At 45.0% G+C, this 22,382-nt stretch overlaps 1 protein-coding gene, 1 long non-coding RNA gene and 2 other non-coding genes across 6 annotated transcripts in view; all 4 read left to right on the top strand.

The window, feature by feature from the left end:
- Positions 1-15,303, top strand: part of Phactr4 (phosphatase and actin regulator 4) — a 75,797-nt gene extending 60,494 nt beyond the window's left edge. For all 3 annotated transcript variants that reach the window (XM_052177593.1, XM_052177594.1, XM_052177592.1), the window contains 5 exons: positions 5,125-5,180; positions 7,895-7,956; positions 9,777-9,914; positions 10,724-10,800; positions 12,910-15,303. In XM_052177593.1, coding sequence (XP_052033553.1) covers positions 5,125-5,180; positions 7,895-7,956; positions 9,777-9,914; positions 10,724-10,800; positions 12,910-12,925 — 349 coding nt within the window. In that variant the 3' untranslated portion in view covers positions 12,926-15,303. The remainder of the gene's footprint in view (positions 1-5,124; positions 5,181-7,894; positions 7,957-9,776; positions 9,915-10,723; positions 10,801-12,909) is intronic.
- Positions 15,304-19,567: 4,264 nt separating this feature from the next.
- On the top strand, positions 19,568-21,308 carry LOC127680122 (uncharacterized). Its single transcript, XR_007976938.1, has 3 exons — positions 19,568-19,660; positions 20,492-20,527; positions 20,933-21,308. It is a non-coding gene; the product is annotated as an uncharacterized LOC127680122 (long non-coding RNA).
- Positions 20,214-20,417, top strand: LOC127681867 (small nucleolar RNA SNORA73 family). Its single transcript, XR_007977216.1, has one exon. It is a non-coding gene; the product is annotated as a small nucleolar RNA SNORA73 family (small nucleolar RNA).
- LOC127681866 (small nucleolar RNA SNORA73 family) lies at positions 20,654-20,857 on the top strand. Its single transcript, XR_007977215.1, has one exon. It is a non-coding gene; the product is annotated as a small nucleolar RNA SNORA73 family (small nucleolar RNA).
- Positions 21,309-22,382: the final 1,074 nt, after the last annotated feature.

Here is a 22,382-nt window from a genome sequence, read left to right as displayed (position 1 = left end):
ATCGATGCTTGCCGCCATACCAGGTTTGACATGGGTGCTAGACCTCAGTCCTCATGCCTGCACAACAAGCACTTTACCCATTGAGCCATCCTCCTGCCTCTGCCTCCCAAATGCTAGGATTAAAGATAGAAGTCAGTAGTACAATATTTTTTGAGTCAGGGTCTCATTTTGTAGTCCTGGTTATCCTAGAACTTGCCATGCAGTTCAGACTAACCTTGAACTCACAGAGATCCACTTGACTTCGCTTCCTTAATGCGGGGATTAAAGGCACACAGCACCAGGTCTGGCTATCTAATTATGACCTTCTATCAAACTGTGATTTACAAAGGTCTATTTTTTGCCTCTCCCTACAGTATAAAAATAAGTACACATTCATTATATTAAATAGTTAGAAAATTACAGGGGAAAAAAAACCCTATGGGCCAGGGAGTTGGTTCAGTGTGTGATGGTGCTGCTTGCCACCAAGCTAGACAACTTCAATTCCTGGGACCCATGAAAGAGAACGAGAGAATCTATCCCCATGAGTTTTTCTCGGAGTGCCACCTGTGTGTTCTGGTCACAGTTGTACCTCCTTCCTCTCAACACACATAGAGACACACAAACACACAAATAAATGTGATGAAAATTTAAAAGGAAACTTAGCCTGGGACACACCTTTAATCTCAGTGCTCTGAAGGCAGAGGCAGGTAGATCTCTATAGTCCCAGCCAGAGCTACAGAGACAAGCCCTGTCTCAGAAAAGGAAAAAGAGAAAGAAAATGTTAACTGCTCAGCAATTTACGTCCTATACATGACATCATCATCATTATTGTATTTTATTTATTTATTTATTTGTTTGTTTTGTTTTGTTTTTGGTTGCCTCCTCCTGTCCCCAAGACAGGGTTTCTCTGTGTGGCCCTGGCTGTCCTGGAACTCACTCTATACACCAGAACTGGCCTCTAACTCAGATATCCATCGGCCTCTGCTTCCAGAGTGCTGGGATTAAAGACGTGTGCCACTATACTCAATTACGTTATTTTTTCTTTTCTTTTTTTTCTTTGTCTTTTTTATTTTATTTCTCAGAGCTGAGGCCCATTCCCAGGGCATTACACTGCTAGGCAAGTGTTCTACCACTAAGCTAAATCCCAACTATAGCAAACTTCGTTAAAGGTCTGAAAATAAGTATTTCAGTTGGGTGTGGTAGCATGTAGCATCTAAAATCTGGCGTGGAGGAGCAGGAAGGTTAGGAGTTCAAGACCACCTGTAGGTACAGAACGCATTTTGAGGCTCTTCAAAAAAAGAACGGTGAAAACTTGGATTTCAAGCCACATAGAGTTTCTTTTCTGAATTTTAGCTTTAGCTGCTGGCTTTTTAAGATAGCCTGGGATGGTATTACAAGTATGTGCCACATGCCTGGGATGGTATTACAAGTATGTGCCACGCGCCTGGCTCTAAGCTTCTTTCTTTCTGTGGTGCTAGGGATGGAACACAGTTCCTCATGCAAGCTAGCTGGCAAATGGCCTGTCGTTGAGCTACAGTTAGATGTGTGTGTGTGTGTGTGTGTGTGTGTGTGTGTGTGTGTGTGTGTGTGTGTGTATATGTATGTATGTATTTTACAGCTGCCTTTAACTGTCATTCCAGGGTATCTAACACCTCTAGTACTCCGGACACCTGCACTCATACACACATAAGCACGTGCACACACACATACACAAAATTAAAAATAAAATCTTAAAAAAATGTTTTCAATGTGAGACTGAGCTTCCCACTGCTCGTGCATATAGACTGCTTGAAATGCTGAAGCAGGACCCCACATTTAAGGCTTGCCTCTGTTTAGCAAGTTTGAGGCTAGCCTGGGCCATTTAGTTGGAACATCTCTCAAATATATAATGTAATTAGAAATTATGTATTTCTAATGTAAAAGAACTGGGGTAGCTCTGGGGTTTTTCCCCTAACATCGCCAAAATAAAAAAAGATAATGCTATTATCTTATTAAAAGCTCTTGGAGCTAGAGAGACGGTTTTGTGGTTTAAAGTACTGACTGTTCTACCAGAGGATATGATGCCGTTTTCTGGCCTCCACAGGCACCAGGCATACATGTACGTCATGCAGGCCAAATATTCAGACATAAAATAAGACAACAACAAAAAAGTCTTTTTTTAATATTGAAACTTCTTTTCTTTCTCACTATAGAAAACTCTGTCCCAGGTTAGATTTGACCTGTAGAGGATATAGATAACTGCGATCTTTTTGCTTTGTTTGCTTGCTTGCTTGTTGTTTTTGTTTTTTTTTTTTTGAGATGGGGTTTCTCTGTATAGCCTTGGCTTCTAAAACTCCCTCTGTAGACCAGGTTGGCAGACAACTCACAGTTCCGCCTATCTCTGCTTGCCGAGTGCTGGGATTAAAGGCCTGCGCCACCACCACACTACTTACTTTTTGAAAAATCCTAACTGTTTTCCTTATTACCATTTAGTCTTTTTGTTTGTTTGTTCGGTTGTTTGAGACTTGGTCTTACTGTGTAGCCATGGCTATCTTGGAACTTTCTGTGTAGACTAGACTGGCCCCAAACTTTCAGGTATCTGCTTACCTCTGTTTCGCCAGTACTAAGAGTAAAGGCTTGCACCACTACCAGCCACCAAAAATTTTGTCCTTATTACTAATGATCACTGTGTTGATTCACTGAACAGATACAATTGAGTTATAACCTTGTTAGATGGTGTTTATCTCTGGTGTTTGCTAGTCTGTTGATTCTAGTCAGTAGTTCTCACATTTAAGCATTCATTTGGCAGGCTTAACTTACCTGGCAGGCTTGTTTGAAAAGCCAATTGTTGAGTTACACCCTAAGTTTATGCTCCAGGGTGGGGCATGGTTCAAAATTCCTGTTGATAGTACTGAACCTGGGGCCAGTGTAAAAGCCAGGGTTCTATTAGTTTCCACAGTGTGTGCAGTTCAAAGTCTTTGGGATTGTAATGCAAACCCTTTTGTGGCTGTTGGTGAATGTTTCATACTATGGCCTAAGCTGTCCTGGAAGTCACGTGTAGCTGAAGCTGGCCTTGAACCTGTGGTAGTCTTCCTGCCTCAGCCTCTCATGCTGGGACTTACAGGTGTCAGTGACTGTGTCCAGCTCTGCAGGTCCTTCCCCACGTCTACCTCCACTATGTCAGAAAATGGAGAATAGTTAGTCCGCTTGTGGTCACAGGTGTAAGCTTTCCTCGGAAATAGATACCCTTCCCGGAAAAATCCTCTTCCTCTTGTGTTTGTCCATGTAAAGGCCAGTGTCCCTGTGTCTGTCCGTGTGAAGGCCAGTGTCCCTGTGTCTGTCCGTGTGAAGGCCAGTGTCCCTGTGTCTGTCCGTGTGAAGGCCAGTGTTCCTGTTGTCCTATTCCCAGCTCTGCAGCCAGATGCGATGATGCACGGTGGAATCCCAGTACTCAGGAGGTGGAGGCAAGAATATGGCCACTCTGGTCTACAGTGGGAAGCCCTGTTTCCCAAAAATAAAATATCATATGTATATTATATATGGCCATCAGGTTTATTTCAGCAAGACCAGGTGTGGTAGTGTGCACCTTTAATCCCAGCACTTGGAAGGCAGAGGTAAGTGGATCTCTATGCATTTGAGACTAGCCTGGTCAACATAGCAAGTTCTAGGACAACCAGGGGTACACAATGAGATCCTGTCTCAAAACAAAAATGTGTTCAGCATCACTAATAATCAGAGAAGCAGAACCAGAGCCACCAGAGTCACCAGTCCACACTTAGGGGAGTGACTAAGAGACACACAGCACACGTGTTAGCACGCATGTGATGCAACTGGAAAGGCAGGCTTGTGCAGCTTATGTGGGGAACACTATGGGCTTTCCTCAAAAGTTAAGCCAGGGGTAATGGTGCATCCCTGAAATCCCTGAAAGGAGAAGTATGGTGAATTGGAGAGAAGCCTAGGCTATACAGTAAAACACTTACTAACAAAACAAAAATTAAAAGTAGCTGACTGGGATTTAGGAAGATAACCTCATTAAAGTGTTAACTCCGAAACCATGAGAATCAGAGTTCAAATCCCCTGAACCCATTTAAAAACCAGACATGCAGACATACATCTATGACTTGAAGCGCTTTATGAGGGCACAGACAGGTCCCTGGAGCTACTGACCGGGCTGTGGCTAAACATGACCTTCATATTCAGTGAGAGATCCTGTTTCAGTGAAGTGGGAAGCAGCTAGGGAAGCCACCAAGGACCTTTGGCCTCCACATGTCACATGTGCACCTGCTCAAGCACTCACGTACACGTTCTCTCTCTCTCTCTCTCTCTCTGAGGTGGTGTCTCTCTCCTGCTAGGTTGGGAGTAGGGAAGTCTCAGTAATCCTCCAGTCCCTGGTCCTCATGCATGTATGTGCTTAGAACTGAACCCAGGTTCTCTGGAAAAACAGCCTGTACTTTTTTTTTTTTTTAAGATTTGTTTATTTATTATATGTAAGTATACTGTAGCTATCTTTTTTTTTTTTTTTTTTCTTTTTTGGTTTTTCGAGACAGGGTTTCTCTGTGTGGTCCTGGCTGTTCTGGAACTCACTCTGTAGACCAGGCTGACCTCGAACTCAGATATCCCCCTATCTCTGCCTCCCAAATGCTGGGATTACAGGCATGTGCCACCACACCCGGCGACACTGTAGCTATCTTCAGACGCGACACTGTAGCTATCTTCAGACACACCAGAAGAGGGCATCAGATTCCATTACAAATGGTTGTGAGCTACCATGTGGTTGCTGGGATTTGAACTCAGGACCTTTGGAAGAGCAATCATCTCTCCAGCCCCAGCCTGTACTTTTAACTGCGGAGCTGCCTCCACACTCGCACACCTCTCTATTTGGAAGCAAGATCTTGTAATCCAAGCCTCTCGCCGCAGGTGCCAGCTTCACAGGTGTGAGCCATCACATTCAACATAAGATTGTGTTTCTCACTTCTGTCAGTGTCAAATTGGTTTCATGATAAAGAAGCCACCAAATTATGTGTTAGAAATTTTGGAAATTTGGAAATATTAGTTACCCATTAATATAAATCTTGGCCATAAAAACTCCCCACAATCCTCCAAATTCTTAGAAACAGTGTTGGGGTTTCCCATGGACAGTAAGTACTCTTTGTCTCTCTGTTGTAGGCGACTGAGTCAAAGACCAACAGCAGAAGAACTGGAGCAACGGAACATACTACAGCGTGAGTTGAGCAGAGTGAAGGCCAGATCTTGTCTGTGCACCATGTAGTCAGCATGCACTAGGACAGAGGATTTCTAAAGGGCCAGAAGAGTCAGTCCTGCCAGGGAAGCCCACGCTTCCTAGATGTTACCACGGACTGCTCAGTGTATCATGTGTGAGATGCCAGAACATTTTGTTCAAATGTTCTCATGGCATCCTGGTCTGTGTTGGCATCTGTCACAGTGTGTCAGTGTGTGCAGGTGTAGCCCATGCTTCCTGGTCCAGGGGACTAAGGTAATGGCTGAGTGATGGACAGGACACGGATGTCCCTGATTGGGTCTCGGGCTCAGAACAGTCCTTGAGCCATGGCTTCCCTTCTACTTTCATTCCTTGGATTGTATATCTGTAGCCGCCACATAGGAGCGTGTGTCTCACTTCCTGTCCCTGCACAGATTAACTTCCTGCAATAGTGTTCTGATCTAAGGTTCCACCAGAGTTTCAAGTTACGACCCGTGCTCCGTGGCTCCTTCCCTTCTCCCGGGGCCTGGGGCCCCTGAGGACAGATGGTGTTCTCACCTCGCAGCTCCATGTCGTCTCTGCTCTGCAAGTTCATCTGCAGGCTCCAGCCCAGTTAACATCACCAGGAAGGGACCAGCCTGACCTTTCCACTCTGGGTGTCCCTTCTGTCTGCCACCCCACCCCACGCCACACCACGCCACCCCACCCCACCCCAGGCCATGCCATGCCACCGTCAGTCCCTTCTCAGCACAGACTCCCATCCTGTGCTTTCAGGGCACCCCTGACCTCTGGCGCTGCTCCTCCCGACGCCCCCATGTCCGTGTACTGTAAAAACTATACTTCAGGGAGAAACCTGAGCTGAGCCCCTAGGACAAGGACAGCTGTGTCCTGGGACTCCCCGAGTCCTTATTTCTCAGATGCCATCCCACTGGCTGTGCTGGCTGTGCTGTGGCTATGGATATGGAGGATACACTGTCTGAGGAGGAAAGAAACCAAAAGGGAAAAGGGTTCAGAGATGAAGGATGGGTGTCTGTGGCAGAGGGGAAAACGCAGTAAGAATGAAAGCAATAATATGTCAGCAGAGAAATGGAAGGGCTTCCTGGAGTGGCTTCTGGACACACCATTGGATGATTCCAGTACCTGTCTGCTCAAGCTGGACTGTCTATTCACAGTCTAGACACTCAACAGATTTAGACTAGAGAAGCTTTGTAGATACCACCCTCAACACGGCACAATACCAAATGACTATTCTCAGGGATTATTCTGAGAATGTTTTCTTTTTCTTTCTTATTTTTTAAATTTTTTCTTAATTTTTGTTTATATGAGTACACTGTAGCTATCTTCAGACACACCAGAAGCGGGCATCAGATCCCATTACAGATGGTCGTGAGCTACCATGTGGTTTCTGGGAACTGAACTCAGGGCCTCTGGAGAAGCAGTTGGTGTTCAGCCCCAAATGTTTTCTTTTTTAAAAAAGTTATTATTATTTTTAGTTGTATATGTGTGTCTGCATGCAGATGAGTACATGTTCCCATTTAGGCCAGAGGCATCAGGTGCCCCTGGAACCAGAGTTACAGGCAGGTTTGAACCTTCCCTTATGAGTGTCTGGAACTTGAGTCCTCTGCAGCAGTATGCATTTCCCCACCCCCCTCCCGAGACAGGGTTTCTCTGTGTAGCCCTGGCTGTCCTGGAACTCACTCTGTAGACCATACTTGCCTTGAACTCAGAAATCTGCCTGCCTCTGCCTCCCAAGTGCTGGGATCAAAGGCGTGCGCTACCACTGCCCGGCTTGCATTATTTTTTAATGTTAATTTATTATGTATATAATGTTCTGCCTGCATATATGCCTGCACACCAGAAGAAGGCACCAGACCTCGTAGATGGGAGCCAAACCTGAATCTTCTGAAGAGCAGCCAGTGCTCTTTGCTACTGGGCCATCATCTCTGGAGCCCCAGTGTGCAGTCTTAGCCATTGAGCCACCTCTGCAGCCCCTGCAACCTTTTCCCCCCAAGAACATTGCTTGTTTTTAGTGTGTGTGTGTGGTGAATGTGTGTCGTGTTTGAGGTAGGGTGATGGTGGAGGCCTGCAGAGGGAGTGTGATCTCCACCCCAGCTGGAGTTACAGGCTGCTGGGGGCCACTGCTAGGTGCTGGGATTGAACTCAAGACCGAGTTCACTGAGCTTTCTGTCTCCTGAAGATTTCCTTCTCAAGAGCACTATAATCAATACTAAAAATATTTTCAGCTCTCTAGGTCTTTAACCACATGGTTAAAGATTTAAACCTAAACCTTTAGGTAGCTGGAAAGTGTTTTAAAATGTAAAAATATCCTTACCTCAAGGGCAGCAAGCTTGGTGTGCCGTCTTCTCCTATCTTGTGCTTAGATAGTTGATTATACAGTGGACAAGGAATGGTTCCTTTTGTGTATGTGTATTACTTTTAGTTTTTCGAGACAGGGTTTCTCTATGTAGTCCTGGCCATCCTGGAACTTATTCTAGACCACCCTGGCCTCAAAATCAAAGATCTACCTGCCTCTGCTTCCTTGTGGTGGAATTAAAGGTGCATGCCCCACCACCCAGGTAGGAAAGGCTCTTGATGAGCCATTCACAGATAGAGTGGTTTGTTCTTGACCTCTAAGAAATATGCATATTATAATTACTAAAATGTTTGCTGTGGCACATTTTCATTTTGAGTAATATCCTTTGTTTCTTTCAACTGAAGCTAAAAATGAAGCTGACCGCCAGGCAGAGAAACGGGAGATTAAGCGTCGGCTCACCAGAAAGGTATGGAGGGTGGCCTTGTGTGTGTGTGATTGGAACGAATGGGTTTGACCTGCGCCCTAATCAGTATGACAGCAAGCACACAGACATAGACAACCCCACCACATTCGCAGGAGTGGCATCTTTTGGTTTGTTTTTAATATTTGAAAAAAAAGGCTGTTATATTTTACATTTAAACCAAAAGTTCTGAACATGAGGTTTCTTGTCTGGAGGGTTTTGTTTATTGGGTGTTGTTTGCTTGCTTGCTTGTTTGTTTGTTTGTTTGTTTGTTTGTTTTGTGGTGTATTCTAGACAAATGCTCTACCTGTGAGCCCTTTTAAACTAAAAATTCTATCGATATGTAGGCACAATAATAGGAGAATTATGTACTGTTCCATTTTGTGATGCAAACTGATTGTTTTCTAATAAAAAAAAAAAACAATTGAAATAGTCCTGAGACCTAGAGAATATGAAGAGACATAATTTTCTCCATGGTCAAGATGAGTCCAGATAGGACATGTTCTGTACTGCGCCATGCTGATGATAGAATCCTCTTTTCTTCGCTGCCCCACCCTCCTTTTGTGATTGCTTCTACAAATGCTGATTTGCCCTTAGCCCTTGATGATACTTCTTAAAAATCATAAGAATTGCCATGCATAATGCCAATGCCTTCAGTCCCAGCACTGGGAGGCAGAGGCAGGGGCATCTCTAAGTTCAGGGCCAGCCTAGTCTGCACAGTGAGTTCCAGGACAGCCAGGGATAATTATCTCAAAAAACAATTAAAAATTTTTAAACATGATAATAATAAATCTTTAGAAAAGAGAGAAAGAGAAAGAAGAAAAGAAAAGGAGTTCCCAGACTAGTGAAATTGTGGGTATTCTGTTTCCCTCTCCAGGAATGGAGGATTATCCTTGCTGATTAGAGGGCATTGCTGGGTCTCCTGCCTTTCATTCTTTAAGGTTACAGCCTTAAATCATAAATTCCTGGGACTGGAGAGATGGCTCAGTAGTTAGAAGCATTGGCTGCTCTTCCAGAGATCCTGAGTTCAATTCCCAGGAACCACATGGTGGCGCACAACCATTTATGCTAAGATCTGATGCCCTCTCTGACATGTAGGCATACATGCAATTAGAGCATTCATACATATAAATCTTTACAGAATCTGTTATTTAGGTAGCATTGACCAGGTATGTCCTGGGAACTCCTCAGAGCTATGGAGTGGGACAAGGATGTCAAAGGATGCTAAACATGTGCTGTGTGCTGAATTCTGTCCTCGGGCAGCATCTGCACTGTAACCTGATCCTCGGGTCTTGGAGCATATATTAGTTTATAAAACATGGGGCATGGTAGTGTTCTGTATAATGAAGTGAGTTTAAACTAAAACCTAACCCTTACAGTGTTACCATACGTTTTTATTTATTTCGTGTGTATGGAGTGTTTCATATATGGCACACGTGTTGAGGTCAGAGCAGAACTTGTAGATGTCAGTTCTCTGTCCACTCAGTGAGTCCCTGGGATTAAACACAGTCCTTCAGATTTGGTAACACATGCTCTTACCCACGAAGCTACCTTGCCAGCCCCAAATGAAACCTGTGATACCCAGAATCCTTAGGGGGTTTTGGGGAGGATGGGACCCAGGGTGATATAGTCACAGTTTCCCAGGTACTCTGGGTATGGTGACTCTGGCTTGTCCTTCTGGCTCCGGGCAGTTGAATCATCAGGAAGTTTACTGTAAGTTTCAGGCTAGCCTGAGCTAGCCCTACCTCAAAACAGGCTCCTCAGGTAACTCAGTGTTCAGTGAATAGTAAAGGCAATTTGAATGCATAATTGGCTGTTTCTTACAGCTCAGTCAAAGGCCAACTGTGGCTGAACTACTCGCCCGGAAGATTCTGAGGTTTAATGAGTATGTGGAGGTGACAGATGCTCAGGACTACGACCGGCGAGCAGATAAACCATGGACCAAACTGACTCCTGCCGACAAGGTGACACAGATCTACATATTCTCCTAGAGTTGCCCTCTTCATTGAGATGGAGATAGGATACTTTTTAAAACACTTACTTTATGTGTGTAAGTGTTTGCTGCCATGTATATCAGTGCAGAGAGGCCAGAAGAGGGAATCCGATCATCTGAACTGAGTTCTAGGCAGTTGTGAGCCATGCTGTGGATGCTGGAAACTGAACCTGGGTCCTTTAGAAAACCAGCCACTGTTCTTAACTGCCAAGCCTTCTCTACCCTCAATTAAATGTATTATCAACAGCCACAATTGGAGGAAATATGGTGCTATATTTGAGTAATTATACTTACTTCACTTTTATACCTGGTTAATGTACTGTGAAAACTACGAAGATTATACAATCTTTTTTATTTATTTATTTTTTATTTTATGTATGTGAGTACACTGTAGCTGTCTTCAGACACACCAGAAGAGGACATCAAATCCCATTACAGATGGTTGTGAGCCACCATGTGGTTGCTGGGAATTGAATTCAGGACTTCTGGAAGCGTAGTCAGTGTTCTTAACTACTGAGCCACCTCTCCAGCCCCACATTCTGTTTTTTAATACTTTGATTTAACTTGAGATTTGTAGGTTTGCATGCATGTTATCAGGGAGGATGATGTGTGTCTGGCTCAGAGCTCAGCTGGCTCTCAAGACCTGGCTTTTTCTTCCCTCTTGGCTGCACCCAAGGCCTGTGGTTCCTTCTAATGGTAAACCCATTAGAGATACAGGGATAGTCACATAGCTGCCCTTCAGGAGAGAAAAGATGTTCAAATCTTACTTCTGTCCTACAGGCTGCCATAAGGAAAGAATTAAATGAATTTAAAAGCTCGGAGATGGAGGTTCATGTAGACAGCAAACACTTTACACGGTAAGACCCGAAAGATCCAAATACTTGTGGCTAAGTGAAATTTCTGCAACAGACAAACAACAAAGTTGTTCAGAAGGAAGAGCTCTGCTGATCTAGAAAGCCAAGGATGGTAGCATGCATCCATAATTCCAGCACTGTGACGGTGGAGGCAGAAGGGTCAGGAGTTCAAGGCTAGCCCATCCCTAGTTCAAAGCCTCCCTTGACTCTATGAGACTTTGTATTAAAATCTAAAGACAATAGGGCCAGGGTGCCAACTGTGATGAGCTATTCTGTGCACGTGTAAAGATGCCTTTGGATCCCCAGAACTCATAAAAGCAGATGCAGCAGTGAGTGTCTGTCATGCCGGCACACCACAGTGAGGTGGAAGGTAGAGATGGGGCAGTCCTCCAAAGCCCATGGGCCAGCTAGCCTGGTATACAAGGCAGTGAATAAGAGACCTTGATTCCGACAGATGGAAGACACAAACTGTTAGCTGACTTCCACATGTGCAGTGCTGTATCTGTGGTTCTGCACTCACACATACATGAAAACTAGACTCGTAAATATATACAAAGAACTGACAGTGTGCCTCAATTGGTAGAGTACTTGCACAGCATGCACAAAGCCCTGGGTTCCATCCCCAACCCTCCATAACGTGGGTATGGTGGTGTATGTCTGTTATCCCAGCACTTAGATAGTAGATGCAAGAGGACCAAAAGTTCAAGGTTATTTTCCGCTACACAGCAAGTTCCAGAACATCCTGAAGTAAATCAGACTCCATCTCAGCAACAACACCAACAAAAAGGAATGAGAACCAAGAGGTAGTTGTAAATGTCCATTCTTAGTTTTGCCATTTTGTGTAGCTTAGGCTCTAGAATTTATATATAACCAGTACTAGGCTGAAACTCACAGTTGTCTAACCTCTACCTCTAAATGCTGAGATAAAAAACTTGAGTTACTAAGCCCTAGCTACTTTTGTTGTTGTTACTTTTGAGACAGGGTCTCACAGTGTAGTTACAGCTGACCTCACATGTACTGGCTGTCTTCTAAGTGCTGGGCTTGCAGGCCTGTGCTGCCATGCCTGGAGCTTCTGATACTCCTGCTGTCTCCTTAGAGCTGAGACCACAGACGTGAGCAGCACACCAGAGTGCTCATAATTTTTTGTGTGCTCAATATTGTGTATTGATGTTTGTGAAATCTGTGAGACGGTAAGCTGTGTAGACAGCTCAGGTTATTTATGGAGTATTTCCTGATAAACAAAACACACCTACAACACAGCTTACAATTCTGGATCCCTTGGTTGCAACAGGGAAGCCGGACAGAACTCTGGTTTTCTACAAGCTCTTGTCACAGCAGAAGGGTGACTAGGAAGTAAACTGCAGATATTTAAGACCGATGCAACTGCAGATATTTTTTTGGTTTGGTTTGGTTTAGTTTTGTTTTGGTTTTTCGAGACAGGGTTTCTCTGTGTAGTTCTGGCTGTCCTGGAACTGACTCTGCAGACCAGGCTGGCCTTGAACTCAGAAATCTGCCTGCCTCTGCTTCCCAAGTGCTGGGATTAAAGGTGTACGCCACCACTGCCCGGCTTGCAACTGCAGATATTTAAGACTGATGTGCCTGTGGCATGCTGAGACAGAGATGCCTGCTGTCACAGCCTCCACCTCTCTGTCTGACCCCCCTGCAACCCAGAGTGCAAATATGGTACCCACATCAGCACAAGACAGTAGATCCTTAGGGGAAAATCCATTGTTTTATTCTGTCTTCTTTTGTTTTATTTTTGTTCTGTGAGACAAACACAAGGGATTTTATTCTTTTTGACTTGACTTCTAATAAACAGTGGTTTTGCTTCTTGCCTGACCCATTCCGTTCCCAAACTCCCAAGTGCTGAAAGTACTTCCCTTCCAGCCAAGGCATCATAGTACTAATCCAGCCAGGCTAGAGCTGGGGGGGGGGGGGACGGTAACTTAGTGGCAGGGCGAGTACAAGGCCCTGGCTCCAGTCCTCAGCACTACTTGAAGTGTGTATATTTTTGTAATCATCATGAGTCCTTTGATTTTTCACAAACAAATGTCAGGAATAGGAAAGCCGTCTCCATTGTCTGATAACTTCTCCTTTTTTGACCCCTTCCAGCTACCATCGCCCATGAAGCTGAAGCCGGAGGAGAAAGGAACTAAAGGACCATTGGAAGAGGCACAGCAGAGCTGTGTTGTCTCCAGGGTGACCATAGCACTTCCCGCACAGCAGATCTGCTCAGGGCAAACAGCGCTCGTATGCACGCACGTAGCCTTTCTTTGGTGTGGATCCTTGCGTTCCCCTTAGAGAGAATGAAATGCCGATGCTTGGAGCCTTTACCAACACTGCAGCAGGCTCGAGGGCTTCTCTCCCCAGCCACAGAAGCACAGGGCCACCTGCAGCTTCCCTAAGACAAGTGTGTGGGCTGAGGCTGTTTGAGAGACCATTAGCCTTACCTGTCTGCCCTGTCTGAGAGGCTCATGGACGCATAATTCCAGCCAAGTCCTCTTACCAGGAAAAACCCTTCCAACAAAGGCCACTCCCAGAAAAGTGCTTGGCCCTCCCTGGCACCAGTTCAGAAATGGCGCTGTACCGACTCTCATCATACGGCCTGACAGGAAGGAAGCCAGCCCAGGCTCCCGCCTGTCCCCCCTCCATCTGGCACTTGTCATCCTAGGTCCTTCTTGTTTTGAGACAAGATCTTATACTGTGGCTCAGCCTGGCCTGCAAACTCACTGTGTTTCCCAGGTTGGCCTCAAGCTCCTGTCTCGGCCTCCCAAATGCTGGGGCTTTAAGCATGAGCTCCATGCTCTCTGGAGGGCCGCCCTGGCCCTTATTTTAAAGTGAGCTTAAAGAAATGGGGGAATTCATCCATTACATAGTCTGAGCTGTAATCAGAATCCAAATGATCAAATAAGAAAGCCATGTGCATTTTCTATGTACTAACCAAGAAAAAGGCCCTACCATTAATGCCAGTTTGGCAGAGAACTGACTCATGGGGTAGACTTTATTATACGTTCCTTGTACCAAATAATACTAGAAATCACTTCGGCCTGTGGGAGCACTGTGTGGGAGCACTGTGTGCTACAGATGCCTGTGCTTCTAGCCAGAGCCCCCTCCTTGGTGCTGCTGGCCCTCCTCACTGCACAGTCCCTCTCTACTGCATCAGCCCCTCCCCCTCCTGACACTGAACACCTCACTTGCCTTTCCATTCCATGTTGTAGCCAGTGTGGTTGGTGCCTGTATTTTCTCGTCAGGCCTCTCCATTTGTATTTGGGTGCAGATTTGGTTTGTGTCTCAAAAAACTTTTTTCCTGAAACCCACACAGCTTCACTGTCCCGCCTGAATTCTATTTACATTGTACGTGGAAGAGAAATATAGCTGGGTTTGTCTCTTCTTTTTGTTTTAGTCTGTACCTCAGTATGTAGCCCAGGCTAGCCTTTGACATGAAGTCTTCCCTACTCAGCCTTCTCAGTCTGGGATCATAGACAGCAACATCATACTCAGCTTTTACTCACCTTAATATCTAGAGGATATCTGTGAATTTAAAAATATTTTTTTTTGCTTTATTCTGTTTCCTGTCTGTATTCTTTCAGCAATTTCCTCCTCCTTGTCAACATCACACTTATTAAAGAGTTAGAATATAGGGAAAACGAAAAAGCTAAAGTGACCTTAAAATTAGTACTTTCCTCTGTATGGAGGAAAAAGTGCTTTTGTTTGTTTTTTCTCTTACTGCCATGTAGTTTCTGGCTATGGAGAAAAGACTGAGTCCCCATCTCCTCAAAGCTTATATCGCTTGAGTTAAGAAGGGAAGAAAGAATTCTGTTAAGTCTGTGAGAAGTCTAGATACAAGGTTGCCAGAGCCGCTAACCTTTGTGATTACTTTTAGTTCAGTGCTCCTGATGGGAGCTCAGTTCTCACGAGCAAGGCTGGTGCTCTGCCCTTGCTCAGCCCTTCTCCAGCCCAGCTTCACCCCTGCTCCACCCTTCTCTGCCCCAGCTTCACCCCTGCTCCGCCCTCCCCTGCCCCAGCTTCACCCCTGCTCTGCCCCTGTTTCTCCCTTCTCAGTCCCAGGTTTAGAGAGTTCTTTGTATATGCCTGTGCTGTCTGTGGTGTAATAACATTTTTTAGACAGGGTTCATGTCCTCACTACTAGCCAAGGATCCCCTGCCTCTGCCTCCAAGTTCAGAGCTCACAGGCGCGCCCACCATACTTGCGGGCGAAGTCTTCTCACCCTGTTGCCCTCCCTCACGGTGCCAAGCCTGAGCTCCTCGTCCGCTCGTGTGCGCCATCAGGGCTCTGACTGGCTGTTCATCTCATTTGTCTTCTGAAGCTGACATGCTAGGGCGACATCTAGTCCGCGGCTTTGTTTTCATGTGTATAAAAGTTGATTATGTGTTTCCTTTCTGTAATTTGAAGCTTACAGTCATAATGTAAAGGAGTCAAGCCTAGTGTGTTGTTAAGATGCTTCCCTAATGTACAGAATCTTGTAAAATAAATAATTACATTGTATATCAGTCTTCTTACAATCTTAATTATTAAAGTATTTTAGAATATCAAAAAAAAAAAACGGAATTTGTTACTTTTTACTTTTTTTTTTTTTGGATTTGTTTTTTTTCGAGACAGGGTTTCTCTGTGTAGCCCTGGCTGTCCTGGAACTCACTCTTTAGACCAGGCTGGCCTCGAACTCAGAAATCCGCCTGCCTCTGCCTCCCAGAGTGCTGGGATTACAGGCGTGCCACCACTGCCCGGCTACTTTTTACTTTTTTAGTGCTGGGCACTGAGCTCAGGCCCCATGCATGTTCAGCAGTCATTTTAGGACATATCCTTGACCTAAGATGGTTTTGTTTTGTTTTATTCAAGAAGATTAAAACAACAAAAGTGATACTCAAAATACTGCTAATGACTTCAAATAAAAAGAAGAGAAATGATAATGTTAAATGTAGCCAGTAGTAAAACTACCATGTTTGTGTATTTCTCTGCACAGATGAAACGCACAGGGCTGGGTCATAGCTCAGCAGAGTGCTTACCCAGCATGCACAGGGCTGGGGGATAGCTCAGCAGAGTGCTTGCCTGGTATGCACAGGGCCCTGTGTTCAGTTCCCTGCATCAAACAAGACAGTGTCCAGGACACTTCTGAAGCCAAGACCTAAGGGTCAGAAGTACAAGGTCATCTTGAATAACATAACAAATTCAAAGTCAGCCAGCATAGCCTGGGATATATAATATTCATACCCCCACTAAATTGCAGAGAGAGGAGTGTTGGGAGGCCCCTATGTCTGGTAACTGTACTTGGTGTCTTACCTGCCTAGCCATTCCCCACCCTATCTGGAAAATGAGATTGTGCAAGTCTGGTTTTTTGTTCTTTTGTTTTTGTTTTTGTTTTCTTAAAGATCAAAACAAATACCATTTTTGCATGTGTTTGAGAACTGGGACTTAACAACAGTTGTCCCTTACAAGGATTTACTCTACGGCCCGCTGACCCTCAGGCTGATGTCACCAGAGCCCCTGGTGTTACCTGTCCTTTCTGGCAGGCTGCTCAGTCTTAGCCCCTCAGCAGTGACTCACCCGCTGCTTGGCGCTTGGCACATTACCCTTTACTGACTGTGAAGAGAAACCAGGAGTCACAACTTTTTGGGATGTTTCTCTGTTCCCAGATTCCTGTGGCCCAAATTATTAGCTCTCCAGTTGTTACTGCAACCTCAGGGTTAAAATGTCTCCAGAAGGTTGTTCTGAAGGTTCACACTGCCTGCCCAGGATTTACTGTAAAGTAGATGAAGTTTGGTTCTTTGTGGAGAGAGACTAAGGTCTGGAAAACCATGTCAGAAAGGAGAGGACAGAGCCAAAGTGGGTAAAGGTGCTGGCCACCATGCCTGAGGGACAGCTAGAGGCCAGACATGTTCATTGAGGTAGGAGAGGACCACCTCCATGATGCTTCCAGACCTCCACACCCCGTGGCAGGAGCATCCCCAAATATACATCACATTCAATACTAATAATAGAGGCAAGTCTAGTGGATACCAAATGGACTGGGTGTCATATAAATGATGAGAATGTACAAAAAAAAAAAAAAAAAAGGCTCAGAGCCACTACTGCTGTTAAGTAGATTTTAAAATGTCTTAATGAAGCTGGGCGGGCAGTGGTGGCGCACGCCTTTAATCCCAGCACATGGGAGGCAGAAGCAGGTGGATTTCTGAGTTCGAGGCCAGCCTGGTCTACAGAGTGAGTTCCAAGACAACCAGGGCTACACAGAGAAACCAAATAAATACATTAATTAATTTAAAAAATAATAAAATAAAAAATAAACAGGGTGGATGCAGCCCAGGCTTGTAAATTCTCTCTATATAGCCAAGGATAGCCTTGAACTCCTGATACTCCTCGTTACAGGTCCCAGAGTGAGACTCTGTCTCTAAGAAATGAAAAAAACAAAACAAAACACCACCACCAACAAAAAACCAGCCTTTGGGTTGGTAAGATGGCTCAGCAGTTAAGACCACTGACTGATCTTCCGAAGGTCCTGAGTTCAAATTCGAGCAACCACATGGTGCCTCATAACCATCCGTAATGAAATCTGTCACCCTCTTCTGGTGTGTCTAAAGACAGCTACAGTGTACTTACATATAGTAATAAATAAATCTTTGGGCCGGAGCAAGTGTGTCCAGAGCGAGTAGAGGTCCTGAGTTCAATTCCCAGCAACCACATGATGGCTCAAAACCATCTGTATAGCTACAGTGTACTTGCATACATAAATGAATAAATCTTTAAAAATAAAAAACAAACAAAAACAGCCCTTGATACAAGATCCTGGTGATTGAGTTCAGTCCCTAGAACCAGAGAGAACTGACTACAGGGTTGTCCTCTGGCCTCCACAGGAGCACCATGGCATGTGTGCCCTGTCTTCTACCATCACACACAATAATAATCTTTAAAAGAAAGAGGTTGGGGCTGGAGAGATGGCTCAGTGGTTAAGAGCACTGACTGCTCTTCTGAAGGTCCTGAGTTCAATCCCAGCAACCACATGGTGGCTCACAACCATCCATAACAAGATCTGACGTCCTCTTCTGGAGTGTCTGAAGACAGCTACAGTGTACTTACATATAATAAATAAATAAATCTTTAAAAAAAAAAAAGAAAGAAAAAAAGAAAGAGGTTATTTCCATTCTGTCAGTTGTTTTGAGCATGTGAAGGGAATCCATTCTCCCATAGATACACTGTTAGAAAATATCTAGGACAGCCAGGGTTATGCAAAGAAACCCCATATTGAGAAACAAACAAGAAAACCAGAAGAAGTTATATATATAAAAAAAATGTGCTGAGCAATGATGATGCACGTCTTAATCCCAGTCCGCGGAGGCAAAGGCAGGCAGATCTCTGTGACTCTGGGGCCAGTCTGGTCTATAGAGCGACATCCCGGGCTACACAGAGAAAATCTGTCTCCAAAACAACAACGAAACGAAACAGAAAAAGTAAATATTTGCTCCCTTTTCTTATTTTTCTGTGATGGTTTCTCTGTGTAGCCCTGGCCATCCTGGAACTCACTCTGTAGACCAGACTGGCCTCGAACTCAGAAATCTGCCTGCCTCTACCTCCCAAGTGCTGGGATTAAAGGTGTGCGCCACAACTGCCTGGCAGTCTTTTGTTTGTTTGTTTTTTTAAAGACAGGGTCTCTATGTAGCTCTAGCTGTCCCAGAACTCACCATGTTGAAAAGGTTGACTTCCAAATCACAGAGATCTTCTTCCTGACTCTGTCTCCAAAGTGCTGGTATTAAAAACCTACACCATCTTGTCTAGCCAGCCACTCTTTTAAGTAAATAATATTCCAGAACGAGATTCATCAGTCTTAATTTCACATCTTAAAATCTGGGAAATAGCATTACTATTTTCGAATTATAATGGTAAATAATGTATGTAAATCACTCAACACACAACTTGATATATAAGAGGACCATAGTTAGTGTTTCTACCCAGGCTAGCCTTGATCTACTGGCACTGTCAATTTACTCTCCTGACGCATATAGCCTTATGGTATTGTTTGTGCGTATATGATGGTGGAGGGCATTGTACACATTACAGCATTTCGTGGGTTTTGTGTGAAGCCTTGGGGTTCAGGAACCTGCACACCCAGTGATAAATATCTTGAGTGTCACCATATTTTATTGTCAACATCTATATTAGTTTTATATGTTCTTGTGGAAAATGCACAAAACATTGATCAGCTTTTTAAACGGGTGTGGATCAGAACTTCAAATGCTAGGCAGGTGTCTTCCCGTTGAGAATGCAAAAATTCGTTGTTTGCTTTGTGTGTGTTTTGATGTACTTGCTTTTATTTGTGCACCATGTGTCTGCGAATCCACTGAAACGGGAATAACTCAGTTGTGAACGGAACACTGTGAGCTGCCACGTTAGGTACTCTGAGAGAGCAACCAGGAATCTTAACCACTAAGCCATTTCTCCAGCCCCCTCCAAGGGAAGTTTTTAATTGTAGCCAATTCTTCGAGAGCCATGTATGTTCTGTATCAAATGTTCTTTCCACAGTTGTAGATTCAAACTCTGAACTCTAGAAAGCATTTCTCTAGACTTACTCACCCCCGCCCCCATTTTGCATATACCAGTGTATTCAGGCAGAGAGGACAAACTTCATTAACTCAGTTCCACGCCAAGCTTAAAAGTTCTTTAACCCAATTAAAGTGAAGCTCCACCTTAACCAGATCCCATCAGTCTTAGCGCATTTCCAAAGGTAAGTGCGCATGACCCTGCGCAGGCGCAGTCGGCCGCGCCTGACTTCCGGAAGTCACTTAAGGTATAAATATGGCTGCGTCGGCGCGTCTCTGTCTTTTTAGGCGCTGCTTTCGTGCTCCTCTGGCTCTCGGTGAGTATCTATGGTGCTGCTGGAGGTTTACCTCGCGGTTCGGCCCCGGGCTTGGAAAGCAACGGTAGCGTCTGGGCGGATTGCGCGTGGGAGCCCCGGCCCGCTTGCCCGGCATGGCGTGTGGACGCGTGCCTCAGCCCAGTAGCCCCTTTTGGGGATCCCAACGCTCGCAGGATTATTGCCTGGGAGACTGGTAAAATCTTTAATGTCCGTTCTGCTTAAGAGGACATGCGGTTCTTTTGTTCCTGCGTTGTGGTTTGGAGAGGTAGCGGCTTTCGATCGCTCGATGTTTACTCGAGAATATTTCGCCTTGTTTCCCAGCTTTTATTTCCCTCCACCTTGTAATAGGATTTCTGCAATTTTATCTTGGAAATGTATAATTTCGTTCGGTTGGAGGTGTTCTGTTTGCTTCAAGGAGGTCTTCAGGTTGCTGAGGCCAGAGTTCCAGCACGCTTGGAGATTAGTGTTTTTTCAGTTTGGAGGTCTGTCTAGCAAAGAACCCTGGGACGTTTTTTGTTTGTTTTTTGTCAAAAGAAGTTCTTATCGGGATTATCCGACGTGGGCACCCCGGGAGGTCACTCTCCCCGGGCTCTGTCCTGGTGGCGTATGGGAGCTTAGGACGCCGTCCTGTGAGGTACAGTCCCTTTCCACAACGTTGGAGATAAAGCTGGGCTTCCAGTCTGCGCCTGCATATTCCTACGACTTCTCAGAGTCCTCTGGACGGTGACTGAGGAGACAAACCATGCAGGAAACAGTCTTAGATCACACAACTTAGATATGGGTCCGAGTACTTTCGGGGTTTAATTTAATGATGAATCTCTTCTATTGCAGAGCCAATCCGTGATTCCAAGTACCTTGTTGACGGAGGTACGTTCACTCTCTGAAACTGGCTTTGTGTTTGTCGCGTGTTCTTTGTTCCGTGTGTGTTAGTTATTAGTGACGAGACCCCAGTGGTGTGTGGGGTATCAAATCTTTCCGTACTAACCAGACATTCCGACGTGGGCACCCCGGGAGGTCACTCTCCCCGGGCTCTGTCCTAGTGGCCTATGGGAGCTTAGGGCACTGCCCGGTGAGGTACAGTCCCTTTCCACAACGTTGGAGATAAAGCTGGGCTTCCAGTCTGCGCCTGCATATTCCTACGACTTCTCAGAGTCCTCTGGACGGTGACTGAGGAGACAAACCATGCAGGAAACAAAAATTTAAGATGCTAAGGCTCTCAGTATGCCGCTTTCAGGAACCTAATGTGTGTATGTTGTTTTTTTTTTTTTCCAGGAAAGAAAAGGATCTGTACAGACACTGAAGATATGCATTATACAAAGATTTGAAGTATATGCATTATGGTGAAATTTTGTATTAGTACCTCATCCATTAGAAGCTAGATAGGCATTTCTGCTTGCTTATTCTGTCTGATAAATATTTTTTGGTAGGTTATAGCTTTGAGAAACTTAAGGTTCTCCTTGAGGTCCAACGTCCGTGCAGTGTTTAGGGGGGCATACAGGACCTTAGTATTGTAGATACAAGCTTATCTTTTGTTCCCACATTCTCTTTAAGATCATAAGTTCAAATCCACACTGGGTTATAGGATCTAGTTTTAATCTATGAATGTTTGTGATATACCTAATAAATCTCAATTAAAGCTTTTCAATGACTTTTCTTGTGACTTAATGTGTATGCATGCAGATGGGCCCAGGATAAACTCCAGGTGAATGTTTAATCCTCCAAATACTGAGGTTTGACTCCTTCCTCTGTTCTGGTGATAGTACTACAACAGAGCCGAGTGGGAAACTGGTCAAATGTCTGAGATAAGCCTGACACTGGTGACCTTATAATTTGAGGTAGACAGGTCCCTAGGTCATAATGGAAAGATGACTCCTTCCTGCCTGCCCTCCCTCATGGGAAAGACAAGACCTTCAATGATGGGGGCATTGGGGAGACACATTGAAGGTAGGCCTTAGAGATGCTGATAGGGTTCCCTTTGTTGGAAGTGGATGTGATAATTCATGGGCCTAAAATCAGAGTGTCCAGCTCTGACATGAAGCCAGATGGCGTGGCATTGAGGGACTGGTGTTCACAGTGCACTGTGGAGGGAGGTGGCATTGGGTGGTTCTGGGTATAGGACCTGTGCCATTCAGACATTCACCTGCCCTTGTGGAGCCTGACTTCAAGGTACAGCAGAAATTCTGAGCTTACATGCCCTACCTGTGTAGACAACGTGCATACAATTTTGGGTTTAAGTCTGCAGTGCTGGGAGTACAGCTTAGTGCTTACATAGTGTGCATGATGCCTGAAATTAACAGAACTGCTGTGCTAAATTCTGAAAACAGACCTGTCAAATTCTAGGCCATAAAGTTGGGAAATCTGGTTTTTTCAAGACAGGGTCTCTCTGTGTAGCTCCGGCTGGCCTCAAACTCACTAGGGAGGCCTTTACCTCCCAAGTTCTAGGATTGAAGAGCTTTTGCCACCACTGCCCTGCAAGGTTGGGGAATCTTAACCAGTAGTGCCACACACCCTAGTATGGGCTAGGAGGGAAGGTTCATTGGTAAAGAGTACTGGCTACACTTTTTAGAGGATTTGGGTTCAATTCTTGGCAGCCATATATGATTGCTCAGAACTTTTCTGGCATGTACCATATATGCACACAGTTTAAAGGAGCCCTCACCGCGCAGTGGTGGCACACGTGTAATCCCAGGCAGAGACAGGTGGATTTCTGAGTTTGAAGCCA

This window comes from Apodemus sylvaticus, chromosome 3 (assembly GCF_947179515.1).
Source record: "Apodemus sylvaticus chromosome 3, mApoSyl1.1, whole genome shotgun sequence".
Taxonomy (NCBI): domain Eukaryota; kingdom Metazoa; phylum Chordata; class Mammalia; order Rodentia; family Muridae; genus Apodemus; species Apodemus sylvaticus.
Note: the sequence above shows the minus strand (reverse complement) of the source record. Positions and strands in the feature narration are given on the sequence as shown.